The 18,805-nt window shown below is 44.5% G+C and overlaps 1 protein-coding gene across 7 annotated transcripts in view; it reads left to right on the plus strand.

Annotated features, from left to right (window-relative positions):
* Nucleotides 1–18,805, plus strand: part of CAPRIN1 (cell cycle associated protein 1) — a 2,078,829-nt gene that overhangs the window by 495,109 nt on the left and 1,564,915 nt on the right. For all 7 annotated transcript variants that reach the window (XM_044082838.1, XM_044082839.1, XM_044082842.1 and 4 more), the window contains one exon: nucleotides 586–824. In XM_044082838.1, the coding sequence (XP_043938773.1) occupies nucleotides 586–824 (239 nt within the window). The remainder of the gene's footprint in view (nucleotides 1–585; nucleotides 825–18,805) is intronic.

Raw genomic sequence — 18,805 nt, forward strand, 5'->3', positions numbered from 1 at the left:
AGATTGGGGTGGGCATTCTCTCTAATTTCAGGTTGTTCCTTCTTGCTTTGTAAATACTAGAGATCCTGAGCTTAGGCCTTTGACCTTGCTTATTGATTAGGGGTGTTTGTCTGTTGATGCCAAGAAAGACTGAGGTTGTGACACTGGCTGATTCCTTTTATACCCAGACCTCTTTGTCGGTCAGGGCATCCACCAATTTCAGGAGGGGTGATGAAATTCTGTTGTAGTCAGACCAGCCCTGGGGTATCCACAGCAGGAAATCCAGTCAGTAATGACTGTGGCAGCGAATATACGCTTAACATCCACATCTGTGGTAAATGTTCACAACTGTTCTTTTCCTTACAGTTAAAATCTTGCCAAAGAACATGATTGTGGCTACAGTACTTTAAGTAGTTCTGTAACTTGTGTATAGTTTTTAACATGTTCTTAATTTGTAGTTAGTTTAATGTTGGTTAGGAGTCAGTTTGAGTTTTAGCACTTTCAATTTGTAGTATGCAGTTTGACCTAAACACTTATTTCAAGCTATGATACTTTGTTTTTTGTGTTTAAGTTGCTAACATTTTGCAAACTTTGGTTTCTCTTAAGATTCAGAAAACTATTAAAAAGGCAGCTCGACGTGAGCAGCTGATTCGAGAGGAAGCAGAGCAAAAGCGATTAAAGACTGTCCTTGAACTGCAGTACATCTTAGACAAGCTTGGTGAAGATGATGTAAGGAATGATCTGAAACAGGGCTTGAATGGTTCTCCAATCGTATCTGAGGAGGAGCTGTCACTTTTGGATGAATTCTATAAACTCCTTGAACCTGAGAAAGACACTAACTTGAGGTAGTTGGATGGTTAAATTCTAAACTGTTTTCCCTTTTGTGCTTATATGTAGATTAAAATTCTAATAAATGCTGTGTGCACTGCAGGCAGCAGTAGGTTGTTAGGTCTGGTTCTACAGCAGCCAGAAAGCCAAACAAAGCCTTTTAAGTTGGGGATTTCTTAATTGTGTTGTATTTTACCACTTTGAGTTAATCTGATGCTTTTTTAAGCCACTAAAACTGGTGCATAACCAGAAATGACTTTCAGCACGCTTAGTTCTTCGTGTTTCACTGTTGCAGTCATCACACTTGGGTTATCCTGCCAGGGGTAGCCCTCAGTCAGCTCGAATACCAGTGGCTTAGTATTTCTCCGTCAGTTGCTGTCGCTTCAGGAGTGATGTTAGGTCGTCAGTGGTATAAAAACAGGCAGCTGACGCCATTACAGCAGTCTTTCTTACCGAGGACCTCGATGCAGAAGCAGTTCGCACGAGTGCTGGTCAGCCACTACCTGAGTTTTAATTTCCAAAATTGAAGTTGAAGTCTTCTAAAGCTAAGTACCCCGTTGGGGATCCTTTTTTCTTGCTCTAAGCGATGTCAGAAAAAATTAACAATTGTCTAGCCTGTGGAAAGCAAATACCACACCGAGATTTCCATTCTTACTGCGTCACCTGTTTAGGTCAAACGATGTCCCTCGATGCCGGTTTTCTGCTTTGTTCAACACTGAACTATTCGTCGTTGGGCCCTTATAGTAGGTAAATACTTTTGCTCTCTATCTCCGTATTCAGAAATGGCTTCAGTAAGCCATCCGACTACCGATCTTCTGAAAAAACATAAGGATGAAGACTGAGACCACATAGGTCCAAAACTGCTGACTACGCTTCCGTTAAGCTAGTCGCCAGTCTGCTGGTACTCAGCGAGGCACCTTGGCTGCCCCTGATGCCTGCTTCTATGGATTTGCAGGCCTCTGCTAAGACCCATTCGGAGTCTGGTATGCCGTAAGATGCTTCCTCTACTATGGAACCTGCGGATGTCTCTACTTTGCGTGGGTCCGGAGCCGCTGTGCAGGCACCGGCCCCTGAGGGTGTTTTCTGACCTACCGATGTTCGAATGAAACAGATTTCTTTTTCAGCCAAAACTATCGAGTTTCTTAGGCCCAGAGTGCGCACTACGCTTAGAGAACTGGCGACAAAGCGCATGCCCGTGCCCCCGTGCCACAAAAACAAATGCTTAGAATGGCTGAAGACCTTGTAACGCTAATTAGGGGAAGCCAGCCTTCCACTGCTAAGAGACAAAGAATTCAGTTGCCTTCAGATTCTACAGACCAGGAGTCCGATGACTCTGACCTTTCTGATTATCAGGACATGGCCTTGTCAGCTTATGAGGATTCAGATACGGAGGAATCCATTCCCTCTGCTTCCCCTCCAGAGGATTTCTGTTTTGGTGAAACCTTGCATACTTTGAGAGCATTTCCATTGGGAATGCCAAGACTATCCTCCAGTCCAAAAAGAGACTCAGACTATTTAGAGCTACCTCAGCACAGGCCTTCAGCTATTCCCCCTTTCCTGGATGTTGTGGATGATGTTTTCATGGAGTCCAGTATTACTCCAGGCACCTTACCTCCAGCCCCTAGGAAAACTGACAGGTACTACCGAGTGCCTGATTCCCACAAGATGTTCATCGTGTTAACACTGCTGCAGTCATCACTCTTGGGTTATCCTGCCGTCAGGCGGTCCTGCGGTCGGCCCGAGTTCCAAAGTCTTGGTCCGGCGTCGGTTGCTGTCGCTTCTTCCCTGATGTCAGTGCGCCAGGGGTATACAAGATGCATCCGACGCCATTTTCTTAATTCTTTCTTGCTGCGCGGTGCCCAAAGCAGAAGCAGTTCGCAAGTGCCGGTCGGCCGACTCCTGAGATTTTCAAATCGAATTTCAGACCGAAGTCTTCATAAAGCTATGTACCCCGTTGGGGAACCTTTTCTTGCCTCAGTCCGATGTCAGAAAGTTAACAATTGCATTTCTTGTGAGAAGCAAGTACCTCATAAGGACTTTCATTCTTATTGTATTCCTTGCCTAGGCCCAGACCACAACGTCACAGGTTGTCGGTTTTATGCTAGGTTTACTAAACGAACTATTAAATGTCTGTCTGATTTCGCCCGACATTGTTTTGGTAGGAAATTTAATTATACCATGTCTTTGGAGCAACCAACGACCGGAATGCATAAAAAACGCAAAGATAAGGACAGGCAGCTGAAATCCAAACCGGACTCCAAGGCCTCTGCTAGGCCAGTCGCCAGTTCTCCAGTTTTCTGTGAGGCACCTACGCAGCCCCTGACGACCGCTGATTTAGAACCCCAGGCGACAAAGTTAACAATTGCATTTCTTGTGAGAAGCAAGTACCTCATAAGGACTTTCATTCTTATTGTATTCCTTGCCTAGGCCCAGACCACAACGTCACAGGTTGTCGGTTTTATGCTAGGTTTACTAAACGAACTATTAAATGTCTGTCTGATTTCGCCCGACATTGTTTTGGTAGGAAATTTAATTATACCATGTCTTTGGAGCAACCAACGACCGGAATGCATAAAAAACGCAAAGATAAGGACAGGCAGCTGAAATCCAAACCGGACTCCAAGGCCTCTGCTAGGCCAGTCGCCAGTTCTCCAGTTTTCTGTGAGGCACCTACGCAGCCCCTGACGACCGCTGATTTAGAACCCCAGGCGACATCTGATTCACAAGCGGAGATTACTAGGCCTACACAACCTTTACCTTTATGCCCTTCTGACTCCATACCTGAATGGGATTCCGGTGCAGTTGAAACGCCTTCAGTTGCTGAAGGTGTCTTCAGACTGACTACACTCACTATTAAATCCTATGCAAAACTGAAAACTCCTTTAAAAACAAAGAAGACTGCACAGCAGTCTCCAGTACAAGGCCCCATGCCTAGGAAACAGATGCTTAAAGGAACACTCCACCCTACAACTAAAAAAATGTTTTTTTTCAGTCCATCTTTGTTTCCAGACCTATTGTAACACCTAAAATTGACGCCAAGTGCTTTATTAGTAATTTTAGCTAGTTTACCACAACATGGCTACCGATGGGGCTTGCTATATCAATGTGATCTTCTCCTTCAAGCCTTTCTCTTTCCCATAAAGCATTTCAAGTCTCCTTTCTGTGACTCATGCCAGACATAAGGAAGTAACAGTGAATTCCCATGCCATTGACATATAATGGGAAATCTGTGACTCATTGTCAGTTTGGATTCCTTCTGTGTTAGGCCTGCTTCTTTTCTGTTGCTAATCACCCTCATTTGTGTTTAGATCACAGCTTGCTTTACAGTATAATTTGAAGTTATCTAGCAGCAGACAGAGCTGTAGCTAAATTGTATGCCTTTGTTCTAAGTGTTCTTTTGTAGTCCTGCCTGAATTGAAAGTCCCCTCCTCCCACACTACTGCAGAGGTGTGAAAACTGCCGCTGCAACTGACAGCCCAGAATTGAAAGGAAGGGAGTGCCATTTCAAATGTCTTCCCCTCTGCCTGCAGAATCATTTATTAGACAGCAGCAGAAAGATTTATGTAAACAATTTCAAATTAAATTTCGTACAACAGTGCAGGATAACTTTTGATTATTTCATTGTCTACACTATTTTTATTTCCTCCTTATTTCTACAAGGCATTATTATGTTCACTTGTGTATGTTTTACAATCTCTTTGAGGAACATCAGCCTAGTGACATGTTGATGTTCTTCATCCCACATTGCTGCAGTCCTAACACCTGGGGTAGTCCGCTGTCCCAGTCGGCCCGAATACCAAAGTATAAGGCTGACGTCGGTCAAGGCGCATTAGTCTGACGTCAGGGTACAAATGCGCATGACCGACGTCATATCCCCAGTCTTTTTTGCCGCATGGTCCGATGCAGAAGCAATATTGCGAGTGCAGGTTGGCGTTCTGAAATTTTCTGAAGTCGGAGTTTCAGAACGAATCAAAGTTGGCTAAGTACCCCGTTGGGGAATATTTTGTTTTTTTCTTGCCTCAGTATTTAACCGGATGTCAGAAAAAGTGAATAACTGTATTTCTTGTGGGAAACAGATACCTCATAGGGATTACCATACCTTGTGTATACCTTGCTTAGGGCCTGAGCACGACGTTGTTGGATGTCGCTCTTGTGCTAGATTTAACAAACGCACTATAAAGAGAAGATTAGACTGTGCCAGGTTAGTTTTGGGAAGCGTTGTAATTATAAAATGCCGTCAGATGCTCCGACGCCCGCTTCGTCTAAAAAGCGCAAGGACAAAGCAGCAAAGCCTAGGTTGGAAGAACAGTCTGTCCCGGACGTCGGTTCTTTAGCAGGCTCGGTGGAGCCGGAGGTTCTGCCAGAAGTTTCTTTGGAGTCTCAGGGAGACTTTACTGTTACAAGATGTGTCCTCTCAGGAGGTAGGCCAGGCTGAGGGGCTTCTCAGGTAGCTGTTCTCCCTCCCTTCCTAAGGTGGTTAGGCCCTCCCTTCTGTTCCCAAGGCTTCTTTGAGAGGCAGGCCAGGTTTAACTTCTGTGGGTGTTTCTCCTAGTTCTTCAGGGTCTCTGCCTAAGAAACATATGCTTAAAATGGCAGAAGATTTGATTAGTATGATTAGAGGTTCTATGCCCCCTCCTGATAAGAGGCCTAGGGTGGAACCTGAGCTTGAGAGTTTTGAGCAATGTTCGGAGGCTTCTGAGTCTTGGCTGAAGACTTACAGGAGTATCCTCCTTATTCTGATTCTGATGTAGATGATTCTACTCCTTCGGCTTCTCCTCCTGAGGATTTTTCTTTTTCAGAGACTCTTCATTCCATGAGGGAGCATTTTAAATGGGAAGGTCAAGATTTCTCTGATTCCAGGAAAAGGCTTAGGGAAGTTTTACCCCAGCATAGGCCTTTGGCTATACCTCCTGTTCTGGATGTGGTGGAAGATGTTTTTGCAGAGGCTTCCCTGAACCCTGATTCTTTGCCTCCTGCCCCAGTTAAACCGGATAGGTATTATAGGGTGCCTGAAGCTCATAAGTATCTTTTTAAGAGTCCTAGGGCAGACCCAGAAACTGTTTCTCAGGGGCCTAAAGGTGTTAAGGCTTCTGTTGTTAAAAATCCTGTTCCTCCTGATAAAGAGGCAAGGGCTTTGGATAGATGGGGAAAGAAGGTGTATACTACTTCCACTTTAGCCATGAGGGCTTTGAATTGCCAGTTCCACATGTTAAAATACCAAAATTATCTCCTTTCACAATTGAAGTCTAAGGTGGATGCTCTGGCGGAAGGTATTGAGTGTAAAGAGTTGCAGGATTTAGTTCATGTTTCTGAACAGGTGGGTAAGCATTCTTTGCAATGTGGTTTTGATGCTGTACAGGCCTCTTCGAGGGTGGCTGCCACTGGTTCTGTTCTTCATGAGGCACGCCTGGCTGAGGGATCAGAATTTGGCTGAGCTTGTTAAGACAAGGATTTTGGATGCCCGTTACAATCTGATGTGTTGTTTGGTTGCCTGTGGAAGCAGTTTTAAAGAAAATGGAGGACAAGGCTAAGTCTATGCAGACTGTTAAAGATTTTTTGCAGGTTCAGCCTCCGAAGTTTAGTAGAAATTGGCCTACTAAGGGGTGGACATATCCTTCTTATGATTCCCAGTCTAGGGGTAGGTCTAGATGTGGTAGGGGCAGAGCTCAAGATTCTTTTAGGCCTAGAACAGGAAGTTCACCTGCTCAGTCTTCTGGTGAGGGCAGGGGTCAGTCCTTTCGTAAACAGACCCAATGACCTGCCTTTTCAGCTGCCAGAGCCTTCTCGTCTGGCAGCACCTTTGGGAGGAAGGCTGGCACTTTTCAAAGAAAATTGGAGTTTAATTACCCAGGACAGATGGGTATTAGATATCATTCACCACGGTTACAGGTTTTATTTCCATACCTTGCCTCCTTTCAAAGGCATGCCAGACATTCCGCCTCTACAAAGAAAAAAGGCTCACAAGCAAATTTCTCTGTTGCTCCAAATAGGAGCCATTCAGCCGGTTCCTGTGCCAGAAAGGGGCCTAGGATTTTATTCTCGCCTGTTCCTAGTACCAAAAAAGGGGAACACGTGGAGACCAATTTTGGATTTATCTATCCTCAACACTTATCTGGACATTCCCAAGTTCAAAATGTTGACGTTACAACAGCTTTTACCTCTGCTGGGAAAAGATCACTGGATGGTAACTTTAGATCTCAAGGAGGCTTACCTTCATGTGCCTATCAGACTAAGTTGCAGGAAGTATCTGCGTTTTCGAGCTGGGAATTCTCATTATCAGTTCTCTGCATTGCCTTTTGGCTTATCTACTGCGCCCAGAGTATTCACAAAAGTTCTGGCTCCAGTGATAGCTTACTTCAGGCTAAAAGGCATACAAATCTATCCTTACTTGGACGACTGCCTGATTCTGGCTCAAGAAAAGGAAGACCTTTTTCAACGTTTGGAATATGTGATAGCAGTGCTAAGATGCCTGGGGTATTCTGTGAACGAAATAAAGTCCAGTCTAGTACCCTCTCAAGACATGTGCTTTCTGGGTGTGAGACTGAATACAGCAGCCCAGATGGCCTTTTTAACCCCGGACAAACAAAAGAATCTGTCTCTTTACTTCCATCAACTATCTCTTCAGTCCGGGCTGACTGCAAGGACAGTCCTTCAAGCCTTAGGGTTCATGGCATCTTGTATTCTGGTGCTTCCCAATGCCAAACTGCATATGAGGAAGCTGCAATGGTATCTCAAAATGTATGGACACAGCACTGCCAGGATTTGGACACTGTCATTCAAATAATACCTTGCATTCAAAAGGAATTTTTGTGGTGGGCTCAGGAATGTCACCTAAACAAGGGACTCTCTGTGACCCGGCCAGAGGCGAGTCAAATTCTAACGACAGATGCCTCAGACATAGCTTGGGGAGCTCATCTGAATGGAAAGTGGATACAAGACAAGTGGCCTGCCAGACTACAGCATCTGCATATCAACATGAAGGAGATGTTAGCAGTCCAGTTTGCATTAATGGCTTTCAAGGAGTTACTTCTTCCAGGGCAGGTGTTGATTCTAACAGACAACACAACTGTCATGTGGTACATCAACAAACAAGGGGGAACTCATTCTTATCCTCTATGCAGGCAAGCAATGATTTTGTGGGAGACTGCGCTCAGCTTGCAACTAAATCTTCAGGCAAGGTTTCTGCCGGGAGCACAGAACTCCTTAGCAGATGTGTTAAGCAGGCAAATCATGGATCCCCACGAGTGGAAACTGGATCTTCATGTATTTCGGTATTTGACAGTGTCATGGGGAACTCCAGACATAGATCTGTTCGCTTCTCCACTAAACCACCAGCTGCCAAAGTTTTGCACGAAAAGGTTTCATCACACAGCTTGGAAAGTGGATGCTCTTTCTTTCAATTGGAAAAATCTTCATGTGTATGCCTTTCCACCTCTGCCTCTCCTCCCAAAGGTACTCCTAAAGGACACACAAGACAAGCCAAGAATGATTTTAATAGCTCTGGATTGGCCTCGGCAACACTGATACCCATTACTGAGGAGTCTGGTAAGGAAGCCTCCATGGCCTTTACCTTTGATTCCACACCTGTTGTCTCAGAGGGATGGTCATCTACTCAATGTCAAGCTTCACTCTCTTCATCTAACAGCCTGGCATATTCTGTTTTGAAACACAGCAGGTCTCAGCTTCCTCAACAAGTTTTGAATGTGATTATGGAAGCCAGAAGACCTAGTACAAGGAAAGTGTACGCAGAAAAATGGAAGAGATTTTTATTTTGGAGTGCAGCAAAGGATTTGGAGGTTTCTGAGCCTAATTTGAGTGTGGCTCTTCAATATCTTACTGAGTTATTGGACAAAGGTTTGTCTTTCTCTTCCATTAAGATTCATGCTGCAGCGATTTCAGCTCACTATGATTGTGACCCACCATTGATGTCCTTCATGGATGCATCTGCAGTCATAACAAGTGGGTTGTCCTGTCGTCAGGCAGCCCTGCAGTCGGCCGGATTCCAAAGTCCGGGTCCGGCTTCGGCTGATGTCGCACTCCATCCGACGTCATCTCTGTTGGTCTTCGGGTATAAAAGCATCAGCCGACGCCATTTTCCTCAGTCTTTCTTGCCGTGTGGCGCCCAAAGCAGAAGCTGTTCGCAAGTGCCGGTCGGTCGGATCCAGAGATTACTTCTACCGAATACTACTTCGAAGACTTCTAAAGCTAAGTACCCCGTTGGGGACTCTTTCTTGCCTCAGCCGATGTCAGAATAAGTTATCAATTGTTTAACCTGTGGGAAACAAATACCTCATAAAGATTTCCACTCTTACTGTCTGCCTTGTTTAGGCCCAGCCCACGACGTAGCAGCCTGTTCGCCTGTGCCTCTTTCAACCGAAACGCTTAGGCCGGTCGGAGTTTGCAGAACAGTTTTTCGGTTCTGATTTTGCGTACATTATGCCGCCGGATCCTCCGACTACCCCAAAAACGCAAAGATAAAGACCGACATCGCGGTCCGCGGTTTCGCGAAACCACGGTAAAGCAAACATGAGTGTCTCGGTTTCGCGAAACCGAGAAAACTGCTCAAAGTACAGATGAACCTATTCTTACAACTGAGGCCCCTGCTACAACTCTTGAATCGACCTCAGAAATTTTACCCACTACGGTGGTTGACTTATCAGACACCATCCCCTTGGATGTCTCTACCCCAGCACGTGGTGCTGCTAGGCCTCCAGCTGCCATGTCCATTAAGGCCTTCGCCAGGGCTAAAGCAGCCAAGACTACTAAAACAGTGCCTGTTAAACCCCCCACATCCAGGCCCTCTTCTAGTTCTCAAATGCTTTCTTTGGCAGAAGATTTAATTTCTTTAATTAGAGGATCTCAATCTCACCCTGACAGGGCCTCTCAGCCCCCAGAGAAGAGACCTAGGGCAAAGCCCCCTGAGCCAGTGTCTTCCGATGATTCTGCTGATGAATCAGACATAACTGACCAGCCTGAGGCTCCCTTCTCCAATTTTGAAGATTCTGATGCTGAAGAATCCATTCCAGCTGCTTCCCCACCAGAAGAATTCTCCTTTGGGGAAACCTTGCATGCCATGCGAGAACAGTTCCAATGGCAGCAACAGGATTTTTCAGACTCCAGAAAAAGACTTAGGACCTTTCTGCACCTCCCACAGCACAGGCCCTTAGCTATACCTCCTGTTCTCTCTGTGGTGGATGATGCTTTCAATGATGTTTGCTCCGCTCCAGATTCTTTACCCCAGCCCCTGCCAAACCAGACAGATTTTACAGGGTGCCAGATACTCATCACCACCTTTACAAGGCCCCACTTGCAGACCCAGAAACTATATCCCAGGGTCCCAAGGCAGTAGCATGACCACAGCTAAAAACCCTATTCCTTCTGAAAGGGAAGCAAGGTCACTAGACAGATGGGGTAAAAGGTCTACACTTCAGCTACTCTTTCAGCTAGAGCTTTAAACTGTCAGTTTCACATGATACAATACCAAGAGTTTATGCTTGATCAGTTAACTAAAAAACTAACCACTGATGAATCTCTTGATAAGAAATATGTATTAGAGATGGTAAATAACATGCAACAGGTTAGCAACCATTCCTTAAAATGTGGCTATGATGCACTGGAGGCTTCATTTAGATCAGCCATGACAGGCACAGTGATAAGAAGGCATGCATGGCTAAAGGAACAAGCTTTACGGATCATGTTAAAGCTAAGTTGCTAGATGCTCCTATGGACAAGACAAGTTTGTTTGGTACACCTGCCCAGCAGGTTATGAAGAAAATGGAAGAAAAGGCAAAATCTGTTCAAACTGTTAAAGATTTCTTACAGGTTCAACCCCCAAGGTTTAGCAGGAACTGGCCTGCCAAAAATTGGTCCTTTCCTGACTCCACAAAATTTCAAAGGGGCAGAAATAGACGTTCCAGAGGCAGAAACCAATCCAGAGGAGGTGCCTACAGAGGACGACAGTGGCAAGGTAACAACAGAGGCACAGACACAGCCACTGCCACTACTTCAGCACAACCACAGTGACTTAATCCTAAATCCGCCTACCAGGGAACAAATAGCAGCTCCTCTAGGCGGAAAGTTAACCTTATTTTCAAAAAACTGGCACTACATAACAAAAGACAAGTGGATTTTACAAACCATAGATCAAGGTTACCGGTTTCACTCCCACACTTTACCAGTCAAAAGAGGAATGCCAAATCTACCTCCAAATCAAAAACCAGAGGCTCTACGCCAGATAATGGAGTTAGCAAACATGAGAGCTGTGGAAAGAGTGCCAACAGCAGAACAAGGAAAGGGTTCTACTCCAGACTTTTCCTAGTTCCAAGAAAGGAAAAAGTTGGAGACCAATTCTCGACCTGTCCACCTTAAATACATACATCATTGTCCCAAAATTCAAAATGCTGACCCTACAGCAGCTTCTTCCCATGCTGGGCAAGGAGTCTTGGCTGGTAACTCTAGATCTCAAGGAGGCATACCTGCACGTCCCCATTCGACCAATCTGCAGAAGATACCTCAGATTTCTTGCAGGATCAGAGCACTATCAATTCTCAGCATTGCCCTTTGGCTTATCTACTGCCCAGAGTATTCACAAAATGCCTGGCATCAGTAATCGCCATTGCAGACTACAGGAATTCAAATTTACCCATACCTGGACGACTGCCTGCTACAGGGGACAACAAAAGCAAGCTGACAACAGATTTACAAAGGGTCATTTACTTGCTACAAGGACTGGGATACACAGTCAATTTACAAAAGTCAAGGCTGATACCATCCCAAACAAGGACATTCTTGGCTGAATTGGACACAGTACAACAAATGGCATTCCTGACTACAGAAAAACAAAAGAACTTCCTCTTTACTTCTTGGCACTAACAAAACTGAACAAGTTAACAGCAAGAAAAGTTCTGCAGACCTTGGGCTTCATGGCATCATGCATAATCTTGGTCCCATTTGCCAGACTACATATGAGGAAACTACAGTGGTACCTAAAGAATTTATGGTCCCAACACAGACACAGTCTAGAAACAGAAATCCCACTAATTCCATGCTTAAAACAAGAGTTCCTATGGTGGGCTCAGGCATGCCAGTCAAACCCAGGCCTACCCTTTCGCAGATGTCAACCAAGCCAGACCATCACAACAGACGCTTCAGACCTAGGATGGGGGCCCACATGCTGGACAAATGCGTGCAAGGATTGTGGACACAGGATCAACTTCACCTGCACATCAATCTAAAAGAAATGCTGGCAGTAAAACTGGCAATCCAAAAGTTCAAACCATTTCTCAAAGAGGGCCAGTTGATAAGGACAGACAACACCACAGTCATGTGGTACATCAACAAACAGGGAGGCACTCATTCATACCCCCTATGCAGAATGACCTTGGAGCTGTGGACCCTGGCACTCAGCTACAACATTCAGTTACAGGCAATATTTGTACCGGGGAAAGACAATACTCTAGCAGACATATTAAGCAGAACCACTTCGGATGCTCACGAATGGAAGCTGCACCCGGACATCTTCAAGACCATCTCGAAGAAATGGGGAATGCCACAGATAGACCTATTCGCATCACCTCTCAATCACCAGCTCAAAAAATTCTGCACAAGGACATTCCACCCACTAGCATGGAAAGTGGACTCACTCTCCTTCAACTGGAAAGGCCTAACAGCATATGCATTCCCACCTCTTCCTTTGATACACAAGGTACTGCTAAAAATCAGGAAGAACGTCCAAGGATAATCCTGATAGCTCCAAACTGGCCAAGACAACACTGGTACCCACTACTGAAGAGCATGTCTCGAACAATATGTGGCCAATACCCTGATGCCTTTGATGTTAACTCAGAACAACTACAGCATCATACATCCAAACCTAAAAACGCTGCAACTGACTGCATGGAACATCACATAGCAGCAGCTAATCCAGAACTTTCCCAAAGAGTTAAAGACATTATTCTTGAAGCACGCAGACCTTCAACAAGAAGGAACTATGCTGGAAAATGGAAAAGGTTTGTCATTTGGAGTGCGGAAAGAGGAAAAGATGTGTCAAACATAGATATGCCTAACATTTGGAGTATCTGGCGAACTTCTTCATTCAGGCCTGTCCTACTCCTCCATCAAGATACATGCATCAGCTATTTCAGCAGAATACAGCTTTGATCCACCTGTTTTTCGCACCCTTTGCTCAGGCAGTTCCTCAGAGGAATCAAGAATGTAAAACCTCCAAGGAAACCACCATTACCAGCTTGGGATTTAAACTTTGTGCTAGAAAAGTTGACACTATCACCCTTTGAACCAGCAGCAACAGCAGACCTACAACACCTGTCATGGAAAACTGCTTTCCTACTGGCAATTACTTCAGCAAGGAGGGTTTCAGAACTACAGGCCTTAATGGCAGTGCAACCCTTCCTAATCTTCCACCAAGATAGTGTCCATGAGGACTAATCCTACATTTATGCCCAAGGTGGTATCCAGAGTGTCTTTAAACCAGGCAATCCACCTACCTACCTTCTTTCCCAACCCACAAAACAGAGGGAAAGAATACTGCATACCTTGGATGTACATAGACAGCTACGCTACTACTTGGACAGAACAAAAATAGCAGAAAGACTGACCAACTTTTGTAGCTTATGCAACAGGAAGGGAAGGAAAAGCTATTTCCAAACAGACAATCTCCAAATGGATAGGAAATTGCATACGATACTGTTACTCCTTCCATGGAAAACCAATTCCACAGAACATAAGACCTCATTCTACAAGGGCAACAGCCACTACCACAGCCTTCTTACGAGGAGTGGCAACCAAAGACATTATTGAGGCGGCTACTTGGACCTCCGTGCATACATTTGCCAAGCATTATAATTTGCCTCTATATTCCAGATCCCGAGCAGGGTTTGCCACTGCTGTACTGCAAGGGATCCTAAACACACCATAATCTACTGTTATCCTCCTCCCCTAGTTGGCTATGGTATTCTACCCACTTGTTATGACTGCAGATGCATCCATGAAGGACATAGTACAGTTTTGTACCTACCATAAATGTAGATGTCCGAACTGGATAGCATCTGCAGTCAGGATTACCCTCCCTCCTTCCCCTCTGTGGTACTCCTAGGGTGTTTACCCTCCTAATAGCTAGCTGTTGGGGGGGAGTCTTTTATGGTGTATTTGTTTGTATATATGTACATATATGCTTATTGTTGTGTTTACCTCTATCTATTTGGAAACATTGGCATCTATCCAAATTTTAGCCTGCAAGAGGGCTACTGGCATCTGGGGCAAGAAACACTGAGGAAAATGGCGTCGGCTGATGCTTTTATACCCGAAGACCAACAGAGATGACGTCGGATGGAGTGCGACATCAGCCGAAGCCGGACCCGGACTTTGGAATCCGGCCGACTGCAGGGCTGCCTGACGACAGGACAACCCACTTGTTATGACTGCAGATGCTATCCAGTTCGGACATCTACATTTATGGTAGGTACAAAACTGTACTTTTTCTCATCCTTTGTTCAAGCAATTTCTTAGAGGGGCAAAGAATATAAGACCCCCACGTAGAGCTCCTACTCCTGCTTGGGACCTCAATTTTGTGTTGGAGAAACTTACTCTACAACCTTTTGAGCCTGCGGCTACTGCTGAATTGAAATACTTGTCATGGAAGACTGCTTTTTTGTTGGCCATTACTTCTGCAAGAAGGGTTTCTGAATTGCAGGCCCTTATGGCGGTTGAGCCTTTTTTGATTTTCCATAAGGATAGGGTATCATTACGTACTAATCCTTCCTTTATGCCTAAGGTGGTCTCTAGTGTGGCTTTAAACCAAACTATTAATTTGCCTACTTTTTATGCAGATCCCCAAAACAAGGGGGAAAAGATTTTGCACACTTTAGATGTACACAGGCAGTTGCGTTATTATTTAAGCAGGACTAAGGATTTTAGGCAGTCTCAGCAGTTGTTTGTTTTTTTTGCTTTGAGTTCTCAGGGCAAGCCTGTGTCAAAACAAACTATTTCTAAGTGGATTGGGTTTTGCATTGCATTTTGTTATTCCCATCATGGCAAGGAGGTTCCAACTGGGATTAGGCCTCATTCCACTAGGGCTACTGCCACTTCAACAGCATTTCTAAGGGGGGTGGCAACTAAGGATATTTTGGAGGCAGCTACTTGGAGTTCAGTGCATACTTTCTCTAAGCATTACCACCTGCCCCTCTATTCTAAATCTAGGGCTGGTTTTGCCACGGCTATTTTGCAGGGCATGTTGACAGCTCCAGCTTCTTTATGATTTGCCAGCCTCCCTTACCTCTGCTTTGGGATTCTACCCAAGTGTTAGGACTGCAGCAATGTGGGATGAAGAACATAGTACAGTTTTGTACCTACCATAAATGTAGATGTTCGAAGATCCACATTGCTGCAGTCCAATTTACCCTCCCTCCTTCCCCTCTGTGTTTAGGGGTGGTTGTGTGAGTGGGGTTGTACTTCTGTAAATTTGTATATATTGTACATATATTTGGTACAGGAGTGTTTGGTGTTTTTTGGTTTTGGCCTTATCTTTTTAGGGTCTTCTGACATCTGGGGCAAGAAAAGACTGAGGATATGACGTCTGTCATGCGCATTTGTATCCTGATGTCCTGACGTCAGACTAATGCGCCTTGACCGACGTCAGCCTTATACTTTGGTATTCGGGCCGACTGGGACAGCGGACTACCCCAGGTGTTAGGACTGCAGCAATGTGGATCTTCGAACATCTACATTTATGGTAGGTACAAAACTGTACTTTTCTGTATTTTCACTGACATTAGCATCATCTCCACAAACAGTAGACTGCAAACCTGTGTCTATAATGCTGGCACAGTAAAAGCATGTACTGAAAACTCACTGTTTTCTATACTCCATGCAGTGAATTTTTTTTTGCGGTGGGCTACTAATTAATATGTGCATGTATCTATCACTTGCATAATGCAGATAACTGAGGCACTTTGTGAACTTAATATGATCATCTCTAATTCAGCTGATACTATTTAGCAATCCTTTAGTCCTTTTTCCATATTACTAAATTTATTTTGAGGCCGTCCCTGCCTTTCTTTGTGCATATTTCAAATCTTACTGCTACACTGATCAAATATCGAGCAGTTAATTGGCAGTAGACACTACTCAGCCAGACAGTTATTCATATTTTTCATAGTAATAATTTGACTTCTGTATCTTTAAAACAACAAAAGACATGTGCATTTCACAGAAAACATAACGTAAGAGGGTTTACACCCTTCACTAAAAAGTATTGCGGCATCCAATTTGCAGTTGTAGTAATTAAACTTGTCAAGTCAGGCAGTAAAGCACACAGGAGTAATACTACTGTCAGTTTCATGAGTACAGACTGACAATTTTGACTCCATAATTTTCCTGTCTACACTATTACAAGTCACTGTACCAAGCAGTGCTGTGTGCCCTTTTGGCAATATTGCACAGCTTACTTCACAGTTCTCCTAAATATTGCCACCTGATATCCAAAGACACATGTCGTAGTGCTCTCCCCTTTGTATAAATGTGTGTAAGCCCTACAAATTACTGAAGGGTACCCAGCATACATGTATTACATCACAGAAACCCCTTTGGCATCAAATTTGTAACAGCTGCATAATGTTACGCTGTCTCACACTGTGCATCAGACTTTAGTACATGTTCACACAAGTTACAGTGTGTCAAGGGCACCAGCCATCATCATCTGCACAGGTGACAGGGAGCACACTACACAAAGGCTTGGACTAGAAACACTGTTACAGGGCATAACTGCAACACAGGTTTTTGAACATTGTGATTCCTGTGCCATGTCACCACCCATTTGCTTATGAGGCTCATGTCTAACAATGAATGCCTTCTCAGTGACTGGGCAAGACTGTCCACAGAAACTGGTTACTGCTAATTATATAGGCTCAATGTATTTTTGGTTTACAGTACATACTTCATACATACAACGGCTTTGCTTAGTATGATTTTTGCCTTTATTCCTGTGCATGGTCTGATCTAATTCAGAGCACTACTGCAACTAGCAGACTCTCTGTAATACCAAAGTGTATCAAACAAATATAATGATGCATTTACATATATGAAAAAGTCCAGAACACACAAAACCATGCACGACTAACAATATACTTATCCTACGGGTGTGCCTGCATTCAGTGTGCCAAAATAAGGATACAAAATTTCCAATTAAATTAACTATGTGCATGAATGTTTGCTATAACGCACAGCAATTCATCAACTGCACGTCCACTAATTAGTAGCATTGATCTACCACTGCCTCTCATTTTTGTTACAAGCAGTCCATCCACTGATCCTTGCGCTTCCCTTCCAATTGCACGTCAAGCATTCATAATAGTGTCACAATCCTATGCTGTCAAGTCAGCAGACCATAACCTTTCAGTTTCCCTTCCCTTACAATAGCTAACATAGGTGTGTGTCAAGCATGTCAAGTCACCAGACAATGACCATTGCAACTGTTAATTGTATCGATTATACCACCACAGAATGTAATCAACTGACTGCCACTGAACTCTCCCATTCCCTATCCTTTGCAAGTGCATCATGCAACAGACAGTCTCAACAACCATCCCTCTCATGGTTCAGTCTCACTGTCCATCATCCTTGATACAGCATGCCTCTGAAGTGTTCATGTCCAGCAAAGTGCAGTGAGCTGAAACCTGTTCCAGCTGGTATTCCTGAATGCTGTTATCACTATACATTTTATCTGCGCACTATAAACACTTTGAATATGGCACCCTAGAACTAATGCCACTCTTGCTCCAACATAATTCCTTCACTATAAAGAAAACAATCATGTATCACACACTATCATGACAGTTCCTTTCACTAACAAGTATGAGTATTGTCTACCTTTCAAACTCGCTTATGAGCTGTCATTGATGTTCTTCATCTCACATTGCTGCAGTCATAACTAATGGGGTAGTCCGCTGTCCTCGGTCGGCCCGAATACCAAAGTGTTAGGCTGACGTCGGTCATGGCGCTTAGATCTGATGTCAGTACGCCATGGTACTAAAGCGCATGACCGACGTCATATCCTCAGTCTTTCTTGCCGCATGGTCCGAAGCAGAAGCAGCGTTTGCAAGTGCCGTTCGGCGTCCTGAAATTTTCGTATTCTGAGTTTCAGACCGAAGACCAAGTTGGGCTAAGTACCCCGTTGGGGAATATTTTTGTTTTTTCTTGCCTCAGTTAAGTCCGGATGTCAGAAAAAGTGAATAATTGTATTTCTTGTGGGAAACAGATACCTCATAGGGATTACCACTCTCTTTGTATTCCTTGTTTGGGGCCTGAGCACGACGTAGTCGGGTGTCACTTTTGTGCTAAATTTAATAAGCGCACTATTAAGCGTAGGCTAGATTGTGCTAGGCTTGTTTTCGGTAAGCGGTGTAATTATAATATGCCGTCGGATCCTCCGACGCCCGCTACCGCGAAGAAGCGTAAGGAGAAATCTTTGAAATCTAAGCAGGATGAGTTGTCCGTTCCGGACGCCGGTTCTTTAGAGACCGCGGTGGAGTCGGTGGATCCGGCCGAGGTCTCAGTTGAGTCTCAAGGGGAACCTTTGGTTTTGCAAGATGTAGCCTCTCAGGAGTCAGGTCAGGCTGAGGGGGCCTCTCAGGTTGCTGTGCTTCCCTCTCTGCATAAGGTGGTTAGGCCTTCTCCCTCTGTATCTAAGGTACCTTCTAAGGCCAGGCCTGGTTTGTCTTCCTCTGGTGTCAGTCATAGTTCTGCAGGTTCTGTGCCTAAAAAACACATGCTTAAAATGGCAGAAGATTTAATTACCTTGATCAGAGGTTCTATGCCCCCTCCAGATAAGAGGCCTAGGGTGGAGCCAGAGGTGGAAGGATTGGAACATTCTTCAGATTATTCAGAGTCTTCGGCTGAAGACATTCAGGATTTTCCCCCTTATTCTGATTCTGACGTAGAAGATTCTAGTCCCTCTGCTTCCCCTCCAGAGGATTTTTCTTTTTCA

This window comes from Protopterus annectens, chromosome 9.part0 (genome assembly GCF_019279795.1).
Source record: "Protopterus annectens isolate FY-2018-M chromosome 9.part0, PAN1.0, whole genome shotgun sequence".
Classification (NCBI taxonomy): domain Eukaryota; kingdom Metazoa; phylum Chordata; order Ceratodontiformes; family Protopteridae; genus Protopterus; species Protopterus annectens.